This window comes from Phalaenopsis equestris, unplaced genomic scaffold (genome assembly GCF_001263595.1).
Source record: "Phalaenopsis equestris unplaced genomic scaffold, ASM126359v1 Scaffold000800, whole genome shotgun sequence".
In the NCBI taxonomy this organism is placed as follows: domain Eukaryota; kingdom Viridiplantae; phylum Streptophyta; class Magnoliopsida; order Asparagales; family Orchidaceae; genus Phalaenopsis; species Phalaenopsis equestris.
This window is the reverse complement of record NW_018165240.1, coordinates 1,376,796-1,395,097: the sequence shown is the minus strand read 5'-3', so window position 1 is coordinate 1,395,097 and position 18,302 is coordinate 1,376,796. Positions and strand designations below refer to the sequence as shown.

The 18,302-nt window shown below is 34.1% G+C and overlaps 2 protein-coding genes across 2 annotated transcripts in view; both read left to right on the top strand.

Annotated features, from left to right (window-relative positions):
• LOC110031314 overlaps nucleotides 1–5,579 on the top strand; it is a 15,367-nt gene extending 9,788 nt beyond the window's left edge. The window contains exons 3-6 of the mRNA XM_020734457.1: nucleotides 1,132–1,260; nucleotides 1,366–1,545; nucleotides 2,154–2,318; nucleotides 5,094–5,579. Coding sequence (XP_020590116.1) covers nucleotides 1,132–1,260; nucleotides 1,366–1,545; nucleotides 2,154–2,318; nucleotides 5,094–5,402 — 783 coding nt within the window. The 3' untranslated portion in view covers nucleotides 5,403–5,579. The remainder of the gene's footprint in view (nucleotides 1–1,131; nucleotides 1,261–1,365; nucleotides 1,546–2,153; nucleotides 2,319–5,093) is intronic.
• A 1,344-nt stretch (nucleotides 5,580–6,923) lies between these two features.
• On the top strand, nucleotides 6,924–16,317 carry LOC110031321. Its single transcript, XM_020734466.1, has 3 exons — nucleotides 6,924–7,663; nucleotides 13,829–14,101; nucleotides 15,820–16,317. Exons 1-3 carry the CDS (start codon nucleotides 6,983–6,985, stop codon nucleotides 16,123–16,125), a joined length of 1,260 nt encoding a protein of 419 aa, XP_020590125.1. The 5' UTR covers nucleotides 6,924–6,982; the 3' UTR covers nucleotides 16,126–16,317.
• Nucleotides 16,318–18,302: the final 1,985 nt, after the last annotated feature.

The window sequence follows — 18,302 nt, the reverse complement described above, 5'->3', positions numbered from 1 at the left end:
TATTCAGTTTTAGTTCTACTTAAACGAAGGCCTTTAGACTCCAATGTAGACCTCCATAATTCAAGTTTTTCCTGGGCTTTTTCTCTCGTTTTATCCACGAGAAGAATATCATCAGCAAAAAGCATACACCAAGGTACATCCTCTTGTAGATGTCCAGTAAGACCATCCATAATTAAAGCAAAAAGATATGGGCTTAAAGTCGATCCCTGATGTAAACCAACAGAAATAGGAAAATATTTTGTCAATCCTCCTTCAGTTTGAACACAAGTAACAGCTCTAGTATACATATCTTTAATGACTTGAATATAAGTCATATCAACACATTTCTTCTCGAGAACTTTCCAAAGGATATCTCTTGGAACCTTATCGTAAGCTTTTTCTAAATCAATAAAAATCAAATGTAGATTCTCCTTATTATCTCTGAACTTCTCCATCAACTCGTTTATATATCGAGTGCAAAAAAAAATGTTCGTCTTCAGCTCATTAGCTTAGCGAACGAATCGAACACTAGCTTCTTAACAAGCTGAACACGAACTGTTCCCGGACAACAAGCCGTTTTGACAGCCCTACTTCTGCCTATCTACAAACACTGCAGAAACTGCACTAAAAAACAATCACAGTCAACTAGAAGTCAGTTTTTTCTATATGTTGTTTACTTCCCTGCAACATTATTTGTAGGAGTCTTCCGCCTACTTACGACACAGTATATATACACACTACTTTATGAATTAGATTCTTATTTTTATGCATCATTGATTTTACATAATTTCTTTTTAGTGTTTATTTCTACATTTAGTGTTATATATGATGTGCTTTTCCACTTTGAAATTTGGCCCTATGGTTTTAATAGGCAAGTGTTTGGCCTCTTGCCTTTTTAACCTCAACAGACACTATTGGACATTTTCAACTTATGGGTGCCATTTACCTTCGTGAGTTTCCCTGCCTTGTAATATGCAAGCACCTTATCAGTGGTCTCGCTTCCAACTGTGGAGGTTTTTTATCGCGATACTGTTTAATGTTGTGACATTTATCATAATGCTTATTGAATTATGTTTTAGTATTTTACTTGAAATTGTCTTCAAGTTGTGGGAATGAGTAAACATTTTCATTGGGGATTTGACATTCTTTCAGTTGCAGGACAATCAATTTCAGCAGCAGCCGCAGATTTACTCAAAGATGGAGGTTCCGCCTCAGAAAAGCTCAGACTCAATATCTTCTTCCCTTACTTACATTGGTGGCACTATAAAAAATGCCATTGGAGTAAGTGTAACTTGTTTCTTAGAATTGTTCTTCTTCATCCTTCTTCCCGAAGCCGCGCCATGAAATTCTTAGCATTTTTAATGGATAGTGTTTTTTGATTTCCAGGAAGGCTTGACAATTATGGAGAACAAAACAGTTGACATCATTCAGGAAACTAAAAAATTGCATATCCGGAAAAAGGGTGGTAGCCAAACTGAACAGAATCAGGCTCTAAACAAAACTTCTCCAAAGAGCTTCCCTCAAATTCAGGCTGATTATGAAACTCAACTGAAGGCATCTCGCGACGTAAGGTGGCAACTTTGTAACAGAAATTTTTATGTGTATGTTGCTTGCTTGGTTCAGACTTATTTATCATGTTATCCTAATCGCTGCTCATTGGTTCAATATTTCATTTACAATATACTATAAAAAATCATATGGTTTAATTTTGGAGGAAACCAGAGAATTGCCGTCCTTACAAGATTCTGCAAATAATTCCTTAGGTGAATAAAATAAATAAATCAACTTGGTGGGCGCAGGTGCTTGATCTTGGGTAGTTGCACTATTTATGTAATGACTTATGAGTCTAGTTCATTATGGATTCCATAAAATTTGTTTCCTGATTTATCATCAGCATTGCAAAGTTCCTTTACTGAAGTCAGTTATAGTGACATTTGCTCATTTATGTCGAATATCAATATTTTTTTACGGCTTTTATCCTTTTAAGTGTGGAAATGATATAAATGTCATTTTCTTTTTATGCCCTTTTTCTGCCTTTTCCCAGGTTTCAAATGCATGGGTGCAAGGGCCAAACTTCTTATTTTATGCCCCTACATTCACTCCTCTTAGTATTCTGCTTGTCCATTAATGACATTAAGTACACTTATTTTTAATGCCTTTTTATGGTTTTCCAGGTTGCAAATGCAATGGCTGCAAAGGCCAAGCTACTTATGCGAGAGATGAAGACTGTCAAGGCAGACCTTGCTTTTGCAAAGGAGCGTTGCACTCAACTTGAAGATGAGAACAAAGTGCTAAGGGAGGGTCTCGAGAAGGGCAGCAATCCAGAAGATGATGATCTGGTATGCATTTGTTTTGTTGTCTTCAAATACTAAATGGCATTCAAATGTGTTTGGGTCTAAATTTTAAACCAGAAATATATTTAACTGTTCCTCAAGTCCTCTATATTGTTGTAACACATACACAAACACACTTGATAAATGAGGTCAATTCTTCAATTCTTCCTCCATCATCTCATCACACCTCCATTCCTTACTTCCAATTCTAACTGAATTACTTCACTAATTAATTTGGGTACTTTTAAATATTTTTATCATGTCTAACACCATGAATACGATTATCCCTGATATATTAGCTCGCGAGTACCAACCACCTTTAACAGTTATAAGATTAATGTAAGATCATTCTCTGGTTATTCATCAACTAATTTATTGAACCATATTGATAAAAAAAAAGGTCAGATAAAGGAATTAAAAGATTTTTGATGGACCTGTTCTATCTCGAAACTCATAATGTCTCCAGTTAATCCTCAAGTCTGGTTTAGATCTGAATCGTAATGTACTCATTAATCCAACTACTGCCAGAGAATAATTATAAGTCTAGTCACAACGAGGAGTTAAGGAATCACCTCACTCATGATATACACAATGATCAAATCAATCCAATATCAGTCCAACCATCCACTAACATCAATCAAACTGATCAATCCACATTAAAACAAACATATCAAACCTCAAACTAATACAACTCACAAAACACACTAACACTCATAATCTATGGGTTTCCTTCCATGAAGCACTTGTTTTAATGTCGTCAGCTCGACAAATCCCAAGGTTATATATATTTCACTTTCGAATATGATATTAAGTTAACCTAATTGCAATGCTTCATTTTCAACGAATTACTTCCTTAATATCAGCAAAAACAGAAGAGTAAAAATAGTAAAATAATGAACTCACTATAGGTGACACTCTACGACTATCGAATCAAATCACCGTGCCACTCGAGCGAGTGACACTAGGATGCAGTGCGAGAGGCATTGGTTTGATGTGCGAGTGAGAGACACTTAGTCAATTTGAACGAATTTTGTTGGGATGCCATGGAAGTAGGCGTGTAAGTCAGTTAAGTTGATTCGTTAAGTGGCTCGTGAACTGAGCTCGATGAGCTAACTAGCCAAGCTCAAGCTAGCTCTGAGTTGACTTGTTAGCTCTTGAGCGGGCTCATTTAAAATATAAAATATACTCAAAATATAATAAATTTGAAGATTTAATCATTAAAGTATTAAAAATATTTAAGAAAATAATATTGTGCATTTTATATAAAGTGATTACTTTTTATTTCTCTCATAATTATTCATTTTATTTTTCATTTTATTATAACTCCACATTAAATTAATATTGTTTTTCTCTCTTATATAATAAGCAAGTTGGCTCGTGAACTGGCTCGAACTCGTAGACTTAAGCTCAAGCTCGAGCTCGTAAAATTATTCAAGCTCAAGCTCAAGAGCTCTAGCCGATGGTGGCTCGAGGCCGACTCGACTCATTTACACCCTTACATGCAAGCGAGTGGTGTTGGGATGCCATGCAAGCGAGCGGTGCTGGCATGCAACTCTCATAAGAAGTGTTAAGATGCTCATGAGAGCAAAAGACATTGGGATTCCACGCAAGCAAGAGTTGCTAGGATGTTGTGCGAATGAGAACGAGTAGAGCTTATTGGGATGGAGCACTTCCTCGTGCATTTGTTTGCTGGTTATCATGCTAGTGTAGGACTTTGGCGGCTGACTGGAAAAAATTATGCAAAAGAGATTATTGTTATTTGATTAAATCATAGGTCATCTTAACGCGTTCCCTAGAAGCAATACATTGCTCCATTACCCATGCATGACATAAATGTCACGAGCCATTTTGTTACTCTGCTTTGGGCCATATGGTTTGTGTTGATGATGTGGCGTGTCGCGCCATGTGCTATAGTCTATAGCGTGTGTTTTTACGCCATTATTGACTTGTTTAATTCTTATTACTTTTTTTATGCAATTGCTCAAGTTTATGTTATATTCTTAAAATTGTCTAAAGTATCTACTTTTTTCTTCCTATTTTGCACAAAATTTTCTTGTCATCATTTTTTTTCATTCATTATTTTCATGTTTTTCTATCTAATCTTGCAATGAGATGGTTGTGTTACACATAATCCTTTATCGATTTGAGAGTCTTAATGATTTTTGAAAATTTTTTGTTTGGTACTCTAGATTAATGGGTTATTAATCATAAACATGTTTTTTCATGCATGTTTAAGGCGTTATGCATGTAAATCTTCCATTTTGTTTCATAAACACATTGTGTGTGTGTGAGTGGGGAGAGATTGTAAATGTTTATATTAATGTATTTATATTTGTATGATTATATGCAGATATATGTAACATATAGATTCTTTTAGAATTTTTTCTGTATATTGCTCATATTTTACTGGATAAGTTCATAACCCTAAACTTGAATTGGCTAATCTCCTAGTTATTGTGGTGTGTTTGTTGTACTTGTAAGAGAGGAAGATTTACATACATACCACTCAATCATTATGCATTTATATATCTGTCCAAACTTCAATTTTTACATATATATGCCACCTGACTTATGCATTAAAATGTTTTATTTCATTTTTAAAAAAGTTAAAATAGTAGTATGTTTATGTGATATGAATGATTTAGGTGGTGTAAATGCATAAAGCAAAATTTAGGTATTAGATATGTATACACATAAGAATTGGTTGGTATATATATAAATACCCCAGAAAACAACTTTCATTGCCTGCCTGCCATTTTATCCTGTTCCATTCCTTCACAGATAAGGCTACAGTTGGAGACATTGTTAGCTGAGAAGGGACGGCTCGCTCACGAGAACTCCGTCTATGCTCGAGAGAACCGGTTCTTGAGGGAGATTGTTGAATACCACCAGCTCACGATGCAGGACGTCATTTACATGGACGAAGGCGCTGAAGAAGTCACCGAAGTCTGCCCCATTCCACCCCGCTCAACTCTCTCCACTGCCCCGCCTAGGTGCTCGTCTCCCGAACTCGCCTCCATCGTCGTCCCCGAAGACTGCCCCATCGTGCCGATGCCACCATTGCCATCGCCACGACCGTCGAATGGTTGAGACAACGCCGTGATGCTTGTATGTGCAAGTTCTAGCGCTTGTTGGTAAATTTATTTTTTGATATATATGAATATATATATACATAAGATTTTGAATGAACATTCAAACTTCAATATGGAACTTTGGCGATATGTGAAGTGGTTTCTTTCAACATGGATGATTTGTATAGTTTGTATTTTTGATAATGCTTCAAGTGTATCTTTCATGTATTTTCTTTTTCTTGAGAATAATGAGAATATATAAAATGAATTTTGTGCTCGATTTAGTGTGTGATAATATGCTAGAGTACGTCACATATTGGAAAAACTATTATGTGCGGCTAACTGTATGTCCAGGTGATGTTCTGGTGGTCCGGATGTGGCCATGTTGGCTTGTATCGCACCGCAGCTCATCTGAACTTTCGTCCGGACATATGGTGCACGGACGCTGCACGTAATAATTTGAATTTTGACTTGGTTTTGAATTGGATTGAAAACATTATTGTTGTTAAGGTCCCAAGCCCCCATAAGTGAAAATTGGAAAGTTGTGTTAGGTAGTTTTTAATTATTATGAACTTTTTTTTTTCGAAAAAATGATGACATTAATCATTTAAATCTACTCCACTTAGTGGAGTAAATGCTTGTGTTATTGTATTGAAATCGAATTGAAGTAGCCGACCCCACTTAGAAGGATAAAGGCTTACTGTTGTTGTTGTTGTTGAGCCATGCATATTTCACATATCATCCTATATATATATATATATATAATTGGCCGGATTTTTAATTTTTTTGTAATTTATTTATGTTCATTTATTGTAAGTTGGCACGATTAAAATGAGCCAACTCCTTTCAATTTTCGACCTGAATGGATACAAATTACTGAAGTCAATACAAATGACAATTTATAATATGATAGTATTATAATGAATGCATTGTATATTATTGTTCGAATGATGTTATATGACACTAAAAAATTTGTTCATTTGAAATGATATTTAGCATGGGATGTGGGTTTTAATTATGTAATGAAGCGTTATTAAACAAACGTGGAGATATTCAACAATTTATTATCCAAAGCCAAATGGTCTAGCTGAAACTTTCAACAAGAATTTAGCCAACAATAAGAAACAGTGGCATACAACTCCAATATAATTTACTTCGTAGCCATATCTCTAATTGTTCATGAAGTAGACTCCTGCATATGTACCGCCCAATTTCAATAATTTCCATATCGAACAGCTAAAATTTATCTTTTGCATTTGTATATTTAATGATGCGTTTGTAGCAGCTTGTGCTTATTCAAATAAGCCGCTGATCTGAAAACGGTGAGACGACGTTTTCATAATGCCGTCGTAAGCGAATAAACTACCTCAAACGGAGCCTAAATGTTTGAAATCATAAAAAAATTGTCATCATTTTAATTTTTAAGAAGTGAAATCTAAACTTTTTGTAACTTATGCATGTAAAAATAAAATTTAGATTGGTACATATGTAAATACATAAGACTTGAGTGGCATGTATGTAAACCTTCCTAATTGGAGTCAGGTAAGCACCGGTCTTCTCCTCGCCCTCTCTCTCTCCGCAGTGTACAGCTGCTCATAAATGGCGAAACCCTCGAAGCGAATTGTCTGTGATTTCCAGAGGTTTTGGTTCCATGAGATCGCATCAAGGGGTTTGCGTCAGAACCCCGTCGGCTGTAGCCAACCTGCTTTATCGAAATCGAAAAATGTATCTTGGGATTTCCATGGAGGCCTGCATCATGCTGGAAGAATCTGGAGCAGATTCCATTCCTGCGATCCTCTCTCTAAATCTCCATCTATTAACGTTGTTGTTTCTCGTTTCCTCCACGTCAACAGGTTGAATTTTTCTCTCGGTCTCTTGCCTTCAAGGAAGATGAGCGCGGGGTTTTCTCCCAATTTACCTAATCTCTCTTCTAAGGTGACGGGGATTCGTGGTTTTATAGAGAAGGGTTCGATTTACAGACTGATTTCGGTTAAGAGTTTCAATTCCGCCAAAATTGCTGAAGGGTTGGGGAAATCGGTGATCAGCAGGCCTCTATCGAGCATCAGATCGACGTTTTTGAGGTACCGGGAGGTGATTGGTTTGCAGTTGGAGGCTTTTTGGAAGAGGAATTATCTGTTTATTCTTGGAGCTGGTGGTTTAGTTCTCTGTATTGTTTTGTGGAGGATATTGTTTGGATTTGCAAGTATTTTTGTGGGGATTTCAGAAGGCATGGCAAAATATGGATTTCTTGCTCTGGCTACTGCCATTGTTGCTTTTACTGTAAGTTTTATCTATTATTTCATGATGATTGGCATGATTTTAATATTGCATTTTTATAATTCTGCTATTTTTTTTTTACCAGCGCCAATAGCTTAACTCGATCACAGATATTCTATAACTTGGATAGGATGAGGTGTTGGCTGTGTTTTAGTATTGGAGTTGGGGGCGAGCATCTGGTCGGTTAGGATGGTTTGGTTTCCAAATTGGTGAAACTGATTGTAACTGGAAACCGAAATCCGAAAAATTGAACCAATAAAAATTTTGATAGAACTGAAAGGACCGAATTTAAAATTTAATTTGGCTTAAATAGTTAGGTTATGAATGAACTAAAATTTATTTGTTTGTTGGATTTCGGTTAGGAATAAATTTAAAAAATACATTTCTTACATGTATAATATCGTTTTAATTTCATAAATCTTCTATTTAATTTTGAATTTTTTTGGTTAATGAAAATTAAAACTGAACCAATAACTAAAACCCAAATATTAAGGTTTTAAAGGTTTTAAAAATAAAAGAATTGATTTTTTTTTTTTTTGAAACCGAACAGAATCAACCAAACCTGCTCGTTTCTATATGGTTTTTTTTTGCCTTTGACCAAATAATGCACACATTTATTAGGAGGAGAATGAAGAGTAGAGATTGAGGCTCATGGAAAAGGAGGGAGGAGGAGAAGAGAATGGATTGTTGGATTGAAGGCAATATCCACTGATGACCTAGCTTTATCTTAGCTTATGGGCTTTGGTCCCTTAATTTATGAGATGGGTCAAATATGGCTGTATTGACACATAAGGATAGTACATTAGCTTAAAATCATATGGAATGCATGCGATTAATAAAGGTGCTATCAAAGATCTGATTAGAGAAGGTTTGGCAGGCTTTGATGATCTTGCTTCATTCCCCTGATATGTAGAATATAAATGGATAATTTAAGTCCTCTTAAAGATCTCATTAAAAAATGATCATTAGGTTTTGATGATCTTCATTTCCCTGGGCTTCAAAAAACTCTCAAAAAGCTCAGAGATGGCGGTCATAATTTGGAAGTAACAAGAATTGCTTGTATACTTTACGTAGAGTAAAAAGAACTCTTCATCAAACTTTGGCAAGCATGACTAGATTTGGAGAATTTAATGGATTGTTATCATGTATTATGAATGAGTTCTTGCTTAATAAACTTTATAAGAATTGGATGACATTATGATTTTAATGGAAAGATGGACTATAGAAGATTGGGTGATGATTTTTCTGTTGTCATTGTGAAATAGCTACCACATGATTCAAAAATGATGGAGAGGTTGAAGGTTCTGGATCCAACAACAAAGAAGAGAGATTAAGGCTATAAGTGCTTCACAACGGAAAAGAAAATATAGGAAAAAAAAAAAACTCGTAACCAAGAAATTTCTCTCCCTTCAGAATTAAAGAGGTCACAAACATAGTAGAAAAACTCCTACAGCAATGAATACCACGAGACTCATCAGGACATTGGAGCAAAAGTTGAGGAGCAAAGGTGGACGAAGAGCAGATATCGAGCTTGATTATTGAGGTCAATGGAATAAGATAAAATAAAAAAGTATCAAGACCACATTGAAAATCTAGAAACTATAGAGTTGTGATGCATTTTGGTGATGGCAAGAACTATCGAAAAGATTATGAGTTTATGATGAAGGCTATGGTGTGGAGACTATACTATAGCTCATTGTGTCAATTTTGTTTGGAAGTTGCAGGAGACTTTAGTGATGAAGGCCATGAGTAGGAATTGACGATGAAGGATCAACAGTGACAATGAAAGCTAAGAAGAATTAACATCAAGATTGTTAGGGTTCATGTAAGCGGTAACGAAGGCCTCTAAACAAATAAAATTAAGAAAAATGATATAAATTGTCTAAAAGAAAGTACTAGGCCTCTCACTAGCATAATGTGATTCAACCCCAAAAGTTGTTATCAATCTATGTAAAACAATTGAAGAACACACTTCTAACACATGCATTATAATTGTAGATAACTAGAACTTTATTGTAATGCTGATTGTTTAATATTTTTTTTGCATATCTGAGGGGTTTTATATATAGACCACAAGGAATCCAAAATAAAAAATTTCATAGATTCTTTTCCACACCCAATAAAAAAATTGGGGCTATGTACTTACGTATCTAACTCCTAAACTTTACTTCTTACATTTGTACTACCCAAATCTTTCATATCACAAAAAAATGCCACTATTTTAACTTTTAAAAGGTGAAATACTTCTTTTCATGCATGGGTAAAGTGGTATGTATGTATAAATTGAAGTTTAGGTGTTAGATATGTAAATATCTTTGAATTGAGTGGCATGCATGTAAATATTCCTATAAATTTCGAGTTTTGATTTCATACACTCATATTACAAGTAGAATAAAAAAGTTGACGATTCAACCTCTTATTTTTATAGGGATTTGGTATAGGCAGCATGCTCATTTTGTATGAGATCTTTCTCTGCATGTTGCTTCAATTATAGGACAGATATTTTATATAAAAGTAAACAACAAAGTTGATTTATCTCTTTTTACACGTTGATACCCAAAAATCCTGCTAATCACTAAATCATCTTTTAATTCCAATACAATATGAAGAAGAAAGAAGGAATTGCCGTAGCTGACCTTTGTTACAGTACTAAAATGGGACATTAACATACATATTACATAATTCGAGTGTAATTACATATCTAACACCTAAACTTTATCTTCTACATTTATACCGCCCAAATCTTTCATGTCGCAAAACTAATACGACCGTTTTAAATTTTGAAAAGTGAAAACCTTTTCAAGCATAGGTAATGTGGCATGCATGTAAAAATGGAAGTTTATGTGTTAGATATGTAAACACAGAATTGGGTGGTATGTATGTAAATCTTCCTACTAAAAAACCAAGATTGTAGGGTACAACTTCCATAGAAGAAAGATTGATGGAAATAAACATTCAGCTGCAACAACAGTTTTATAATAATGGCAATTAGGTAATGTATTTACAAGTATAGTAGCAACTGAATTAATTTTCAAAACGAATTTGCATAATAATTGAAGTTGACAATTAGAAAGAACTGAATTAGCAAAAGCTAAAAGCTGAATCACAATACTTGTAACAGTAAACTAAATCTAAATGGGTTACCAAAGCTCTTCTCACTGGGATCATCTTAGATATATTTTACATAAACTTAAAAGAAAATACAAATTAAATTAAACATTGCTCCTCTTAAGGTTTACTTTTTTCCCCTGTTCTGTGAACTCTCACACCTCTTGTTCCCTATTCTGACTCTCAAAGCTGGTGCTAATTGAGGTTGAAGCCCCAGCGACCAGATAAGAAATTCAAGGGAAACCCCAATTGTAGAGAATAATAGATAAGCTAATGGGTGCATTCCAAATTCTCTAATCTTTCACCGGAAGCCTTTCCTTCGAGTTATTGTTGTTTCCACCTCGATCGATACTCCACTATGATTTCCTTTGTTTTCACATCTCAAAATTTTAGGAACTCCTTACCAAAGTTATGAAAATCTAAAAATTCACTACCTAAAATCTAAGTTTATTATGGCGTGAAAGGATTATATAGGCCAACCTTTATTTAAGATGGAATGACTATATTTCTATAATTACCTTTTTTTTGACGAGGATATTATAAAAATAATCTTAACGAAAGAAAATATAATTACAAATAAGAACCTTAGCACTACATATAAATTTAATCTTTCAAGAAAATTGGAAAAAAACTGAACTAGGAAATTCAAGAACTGAATTGAAATACTTGTAACAGTAAATTAAACTTAAAGCTGTGATCAAAATCATTCTGATTACTATCATCATCATCATTATGTTTAACATAAACTTAAAAAGAAAATTCGAAACAAAAGAACCATGCTGCTGTTAAGGTTCAATTTTTGTGCTGCCAATGTATATAAAATTCTAGTTGTCCATCAAAATATTTCCATAAAAGAATGGAAATAGAGCTCCTTATCTTGAAACAAATGTTCATGGTTATTGATAATTTGCAAAGGTGTGATGTTTTGCTATATGTGGATATTCAACCAAATCTGGGAATCAGAAACAACTGAATTGAGGAATCCAAGTGCTGAATTGAAATGATTGTAGCAATAAACTAAAACTAAAGATGTAATCAAACATATTATCATTTGGATCATCATCATAAATAGGTTTGACAAAAACTTAAATGCTCCTCTTAAAATTCACTTTTTGTCTTTTCAATGAATATAGACTTCAGATATTTTGTCATAGTATTCGATTAAATAGGCATGCTATTCTGGGCTATTTTAACCGTGTTTTTAGGGCACATGTAAAGGGAGTCATGACATATAAGAGCGGCCATTGGTTGGGTTAGTGTTTTTTTTGGTATTGACACATCACCTACCCTGCGAGCTTTCTAGAGACATATGCAATGGAGACCTTGTAGAAAATTTTAGATTTTTTTTTTTAAATATAGAAGATAATTTCTGATATTCTATTAATTGAAAATAGTTGTAAGAAAATTACAAATTCAGATTCGTGGTTATTAATTAATGATCTATTCTGGACAGCTTTTTCATTGATTTATATTTAGATCTCAAATCATACTTTCATTTAGATGTTGTTTTTCAAAAAATTTATTGGTAAGAAGCTATTTTTGTAACTAGAACTTTTATTGTGTGATAGCTATAATAATGCCGTTGTTTGACATTTTCAAAAAAAGTAAATATTTATAATACCCACAATAACCCTTAAAAAAATTTATTTTCCATGAAAACTTTATAATCATCTTTATAAAAAGCTATAGTTGTCCCAACAGATCATTAACTTCACTCAAGAAGTTAGTGAATACTTAAAAGGTCACAAGCTGGATTTGAACTTAAGACAGCCATCCTGGAACCGAGGAGTGTATCACTTGAGCTAGTGTTCTTTGACTAAATACTTTTGGATGTTAAAATAATTGAGGAATATTTTTGGAGAGCTCATTTATTTGATCGAGTTGAAATAATTTTATTAATTGTCTTGTTTTTTGTAATTTCTTTCCACTTATTTAAGCTCTTCGTTATCTTGTCAAAAATAATGCTACTCTTTGCTTTGGAATTCTTGAAACTTTTACTCACTTGAACTGGTTTAACTGTCTAAAATAATTTTTTAAGTCTCTCAATGAGTAATTTCTCTAACAAAAAATTATTTGAGTCCTTCGCTGTCATGTTACTATCTATATAGCAATTGATTCTTCACTTATTTCATTCCAATCTATATTTTGAAACTTGCAAATTTATCTATCAAAATGACTTGTTTTTACTAAATCTATGATTTATTTCTGTGAAGCTAAATAATTTGCGTGAATATTAGTAGAGTAATTTATAAATAGCTGAAATTCTCTGATTGATCTTGCTTTTGTGATAGCAAAAGCAGTGCGAAAAAAGCCAAATCTATTTGGATGAAAATCTAGGCAGCTTTTGTTAGAATTTGCTTTAGAAAAATTACTTTTGGAAAAGTGGAATACAAGAAATGTCAGTAAAAGCAGGTCTTAAAAACTCTGAAGGCACATCAAAAACAAAAACAGAAGCCACGTCAGAGTAAACCAGCTTAGGATCTGATTGGGACTGGTTTTTTACTGCTTTGTTTTACAAATTTCTACCGCATTTTTTCATGGGCACTACTTTTAAAAAAAAATTGTGGCGCGAAACTGATTTTTACGATCAGATTTGCTATAATATTAGTAGCCAGAACTACCGTTTGATCATATGAAAGAAAAAATATTTTTTAGTACTTGCATTAGCTTTTAGAAAGCTGATTTTTTTAGAAAAACTTTACAATTACCTTTACAAAAAGCTGTAACCGTTTCAAATTGGCTCTTAGTACAGTAAGAAAACATATTGATATACATAAGATGCTACTTTTGCTGCGTTTAGGCTGATATAGCAGTGAGATTCCAAGTCTCTTGGGGCTGTAGCTTTATTCTTTCACCTTATTCTCTTCTTCTAAAAGTTATATTTCTAACTTTTCAGAATGAAAATTTGTTGTACTAACAATTTATCTTGCACAGGCTTCTATTTATTACAATTAAAATCCCTGCTGCAATTTCAACATTTATGATAATTTAACAAAATTACACACTTCTAGTTCAAGCTACCAGAAGTTCTTCATTGACGAATAATCTGTATTATTGCAGGGTCTTTACATTCGTTCAAGGTTCGTTATAAATCCTAATAAGGTTTATAGAATAGCTATGAGAAAGTTGAATACATCTGCCCCTATTCTTGAGCTCATGGGCGCCCCTCTAGCCGGAACGAATGTGAGGGCTTATATTATGTCCGGAGGGCTACCGAAGATAAAGAATTTCAAGTTGAGGTTAGGCGGAAAGCGGTGTTTCCTTATTTTCCCTATTCGTGGATCTGAAAGGAGGGGCCTTGTTAGTGTGGAGGTGAAGAAGAAAAAGGGCCAGGTTAGTTCATCTTATTTTCTTAATTTCCTAGTACTCAATCTACCAAATATAGCAGTTGTCTTTATAATATTATCTATGTAGTATGTTTTTTTTTGGGAAATTTACGTGCCTAGCACACAATTCTTATGTATTTTCCTATCTCATACCTAAATTTCATGTTTACACACATACCAATTTGATGCTTTCGGGTGCATTTGGGGCAGCTTGTGCTTATTCAGATAAGTCGTTTATTTGGAAACGCGAACTGCGGGGTTCGACCTACTTTCCGCTTTTAGTGTAAAAAAACAACTGTGTTTTCGGATAAGTTACTCAAACGTAATTTACAAACGGTGAGACAGTGTTTTCAAAACGCCGCCGCAGCGGATAAGCTGCCCCAAACGGAGCCTTAAACCTATACATGAAAAGGTAATTTCACATTTAAAAGGTGATAATAATGCTATTTTTTATGTGATTAAAGATTTTGAGTGCTATTATGTGTAAATATGAAAGTTTACGTGTGTAAATGCCTTTTTTAAGCTTTCATTTTAAGTATTCTTATATTGTTTTCTGTTGCATAAAGATGATGAATCAACGCCCTACTCAGTAATCAAGTATAGATTTTTGAATTAACTAGCAAATGTTTCCTTCTACATGCCTCATAAATTTTTTTAGGGGCATTTACATACATGCCACACAATCTCTTGTATTTACTTATCTAACATCTAAATATTCATATTTACATGTATATCGCTCATATCTTTAACATCGCATCAAAAATACCAACCATCATCACTATTTGTTTAAAAATGAAATACATTAACTTTATGACACCAATGTGTTATCGGTGTAACCATTAAAATTTGGGTGTTAGATATGTAAATACATAAGAATTTTGTGGTTTGATGACTACTCGATCATTTCTTAAATTACCGAGTTATATGCCCTTTGAAGATCTTTGAACATCTTATCAAGCTTCTTTTTTTGTTTTATCTATTCTTAGTTCTCTTGAACAAAACTTGAAAACAAATCCTTCTAGCCTAAAATTAATTGATTCTTTGCTTGTAATATAAGCGTATGTATCATTATTTTATGTCGGGACTCTTACATTTGATACCCTATTATTATTAAGGGACTTTACATGCATGCCGCGCAATCATGATGTATTTATATATTTAACACCCAAACTTTATTATTTACATGCAGAACGCTCAAATCTTTTATATCACATCAAATGTATCACTGTCATCTACTTTTAAAAAGTTAAAGACACAATTATCATGCATAGGTTTATCACACCAAATTGTTGTAAATGTAAATATAAAAGTTTAGGTTCCAGATATGTAAATATATAAGAATTGAGCGGTATGTATGCAAATTTCCCTTATTATTATTCTTATTATCCCAATCATGTAAATATGTAAATTTAGGTGCCAGACATGTAAATATATAAGAATCTATTACCTCTATTTCTATTAGGTCTATTAAGCAATATACTTTGAATTTAAATTCAGGAAAATTGACATTCATACCACTCGATTCCTATTTATTTACATAATTAGCTATATACTTTGAGAAGTCTATTTCACTTTTTAAAATTTAAAATGTTGGTATTTTTTATGTGATATGAGAGATGTGGGTGGTATTATGACAAAAAATGAAGGTTAGGTGTTAGATGTGTAAATATAGAGGAATTTGGCGGTATTTATGTAAATGCCCCTAACTAAACTTGTCTTTTGCAGCATGAAATGAAGCTTCTTGCTGTTGATATACCCATGGCTTCCGGCCCCGACCAGAGGATCTTTCTAATTGGCGACGAGCAAGAATACAGAGTGGGCGGCGGCTTGATATCAGAACTCAGAGATCCCATCATCAAAGCAATGGCGGCCGAGAAGGAATTTGAAGCTCTTGACCTCGAGGAAGAAGAAGATGATGAAAAAAAGGAGCGAGAAGAAGCCGAAAGAAAAAAGCAAGACGAAGAACAGAGAGTACTCGAGAATGAGAAGAGGCAAAGGGAGCTCGAGAGCCTTGACAAAGTAAGTTCTTAGAACCATATTGAATGGCACATTCATCATCTTTGTTCAACCAAAGTATGTGTCTCTTTTTAATGAAGTTCACAACATAATCTTGCCTCTCCCATGAAAATGGAACAGATTTTTTCTTTAAAGTGAGCATTAGTTAATTCCATTAGATTATGGGATTGAGTTTGAAATAATGAAAAGTCCTTTTTTTTATATTTTGCAATGCAAAATTAAAATTTTCGATATATATATATATATATATATATATATAATATATATATATATATATGTTTTGTGATGATTAAGATAAGAAAGTGTTATGCGAATAAATATTAAATTTCAGACGTTAAATCCTTAATATTGCATAAAAAATGATTCTATGACTAATTTTTTTAGATGTGAAAGAAGTCTTTTTTTTGTTTAATTAATGATGCTAAAGTATTATAATTGATGTGTGTTAGAAGGTCTGCGGCGATAGAGTAATGAATTTTCTTTTTTAGCGTTGCATGAAAATCCAGCGCACATTTAGGTAATTAAAGAAAAGAATGAGAATACACATCAATATTTATGTGAAAAATCCTGAAAAAATCATGGGCATAACCCCGTTGAACTAGTCAACTATGAATGGTGATTACATAGGCCAACTCTTCTTTTGAATTAGAGCAGATGGAGTCACAAAATTGATCGTTGTAAATTCATCGATAATAGTCGTAGTCTGGCTATCATGAATGTAGCTCTCCATGATAGCAAGTTGCATAGAGGCATAAATTCATCTTGAATGTTATATACAGCGGTTGTTACACCAGCTTGTCAAATAGGTCATAGTGGTGAGTTGTAATGACGTCTGTACGCTACAGAGGCCTGAGTCGGGAGCTACACAAGTTGTGGATTATGTGGGTCGCAGATGTACACATATGTCGTGGTGGTGAGTTGTGATGAAGTCGGTATGTCATATGGGTCGGAGTTGAGAGCTGCACGAGTTGTGGACCACGTAAGTTATAGTTGGTCACGTAGGTTGTAGTGGTGAGTTGTGATGACATATGTAGGCCATAAGAGACAGAGTTGGGAGCGGCACAAACTGTAGACCACATAAGGTGTCTGTAGGCTGCATTGGTCGTAGTTGGGAATCATTTTAGTTGTGAACTATGTAGGAGATAGTTGATCACGTAAACTATGATGGTGAGTTGCAATGACTTCCGTAGGTGGCAGGGGCCGAAGTCAGGAACTGCACGAGTTGTGAACTACTTGGGTTGTAGTTTGTCACATTAGTTATAGCGGCGGGTTGTAAAGAGAGAGCTTCAGTAGTTCTGTAAAAGTCACTTTCTTTGGGGTACATTGTTATTCTATCTTCGGGAGGCTTTGTTGCACCATATGTGAGGTGTCTTTTTCTGCATAATATCTCATTACTCTGCAATCTACGTCATGATTTTGCAGCTCACGCCATGATTCCGCAAGGGTTTTCATTGCAACAAGGCAGGCAATGATGGCTGAAGTGCGGCGATCGATAGTGATCGGTGGCTGCAGGAATGAGAGGCATTCATCGAATCTGCGGTGTATAAGCGTTGCTGGACTTCAACTTCTCCTTCAAGCTTTAGTTTTCTTTAGCCCAAGGTTTCCCCCTCCCCTCTCAAAAGCGTGGTAGGAATCTATTTATATTGTTTGGGGGAGGCATCTTTGCAAATATGAAAGAAATTCATATCACTCCAGCGGATGGCCTGGTGATATTCCCTCGATCGGACGACATCTGATGAATATTTGAGCGCCTTTTTGGATTTGACTTGTTGAGATGCTTGGTTAGATTATAAGGTTGTCAGATTTGGAATTTGTTTAGATCTTCCAATTACGCACTTAAATCATCCAAAAGTGATTTAAAGGCTTGATTCGGGCTTTATTTGACTCGGATTGGACCAATTTTGGAATCATCAGCTCCGTTTTGTCAAGCCATTCAGTTTGACCGTAAGTTTACCGAAATCAAGGTTTTGAATGATTTTTAATTGAAGTTCGAACAATTTTTTCTCAAAAAGTTGCCTCAAAATTTGGGTCATACATCAGGATTCTTGTCAAATGATAAATTTGTTGATGTTGTATAGCAATTAGATATAAAATTTTCTGTTTTTTTTTATCATAGCATGAACTCCCTTTTTTACATAAATTTTTAAATTTAATTTTGAAGTAGTTACAAACCCAAGAAATATACTTCACAT

Excerpts from the sequence above, each read along its gene's own strand:
- LOC110031321 (XM_020734466.1), top strand. The coding sequence starts at position 6,983 with ATGGCGAAACCCTCGAAGCGAATTGTCTGTGATTTCCAGAGGTTTTGG. Across the intron at positions 7,664-13,828 it reads CTGCCATTGTTGCTTTTACT|GGTCTTTACATTCGTTCAAG; the intron begins GTAAGTTTTATC and ends GTATTATTGCAG. Across the intron at positions 14,102-15,819 it reads TGAAGAAGAAAAAGGGCCAG|CATGAAATGAAGCTTCTTGC; the intron begins GTTAGTTCATCT and ends TGTCTTTTGCAG.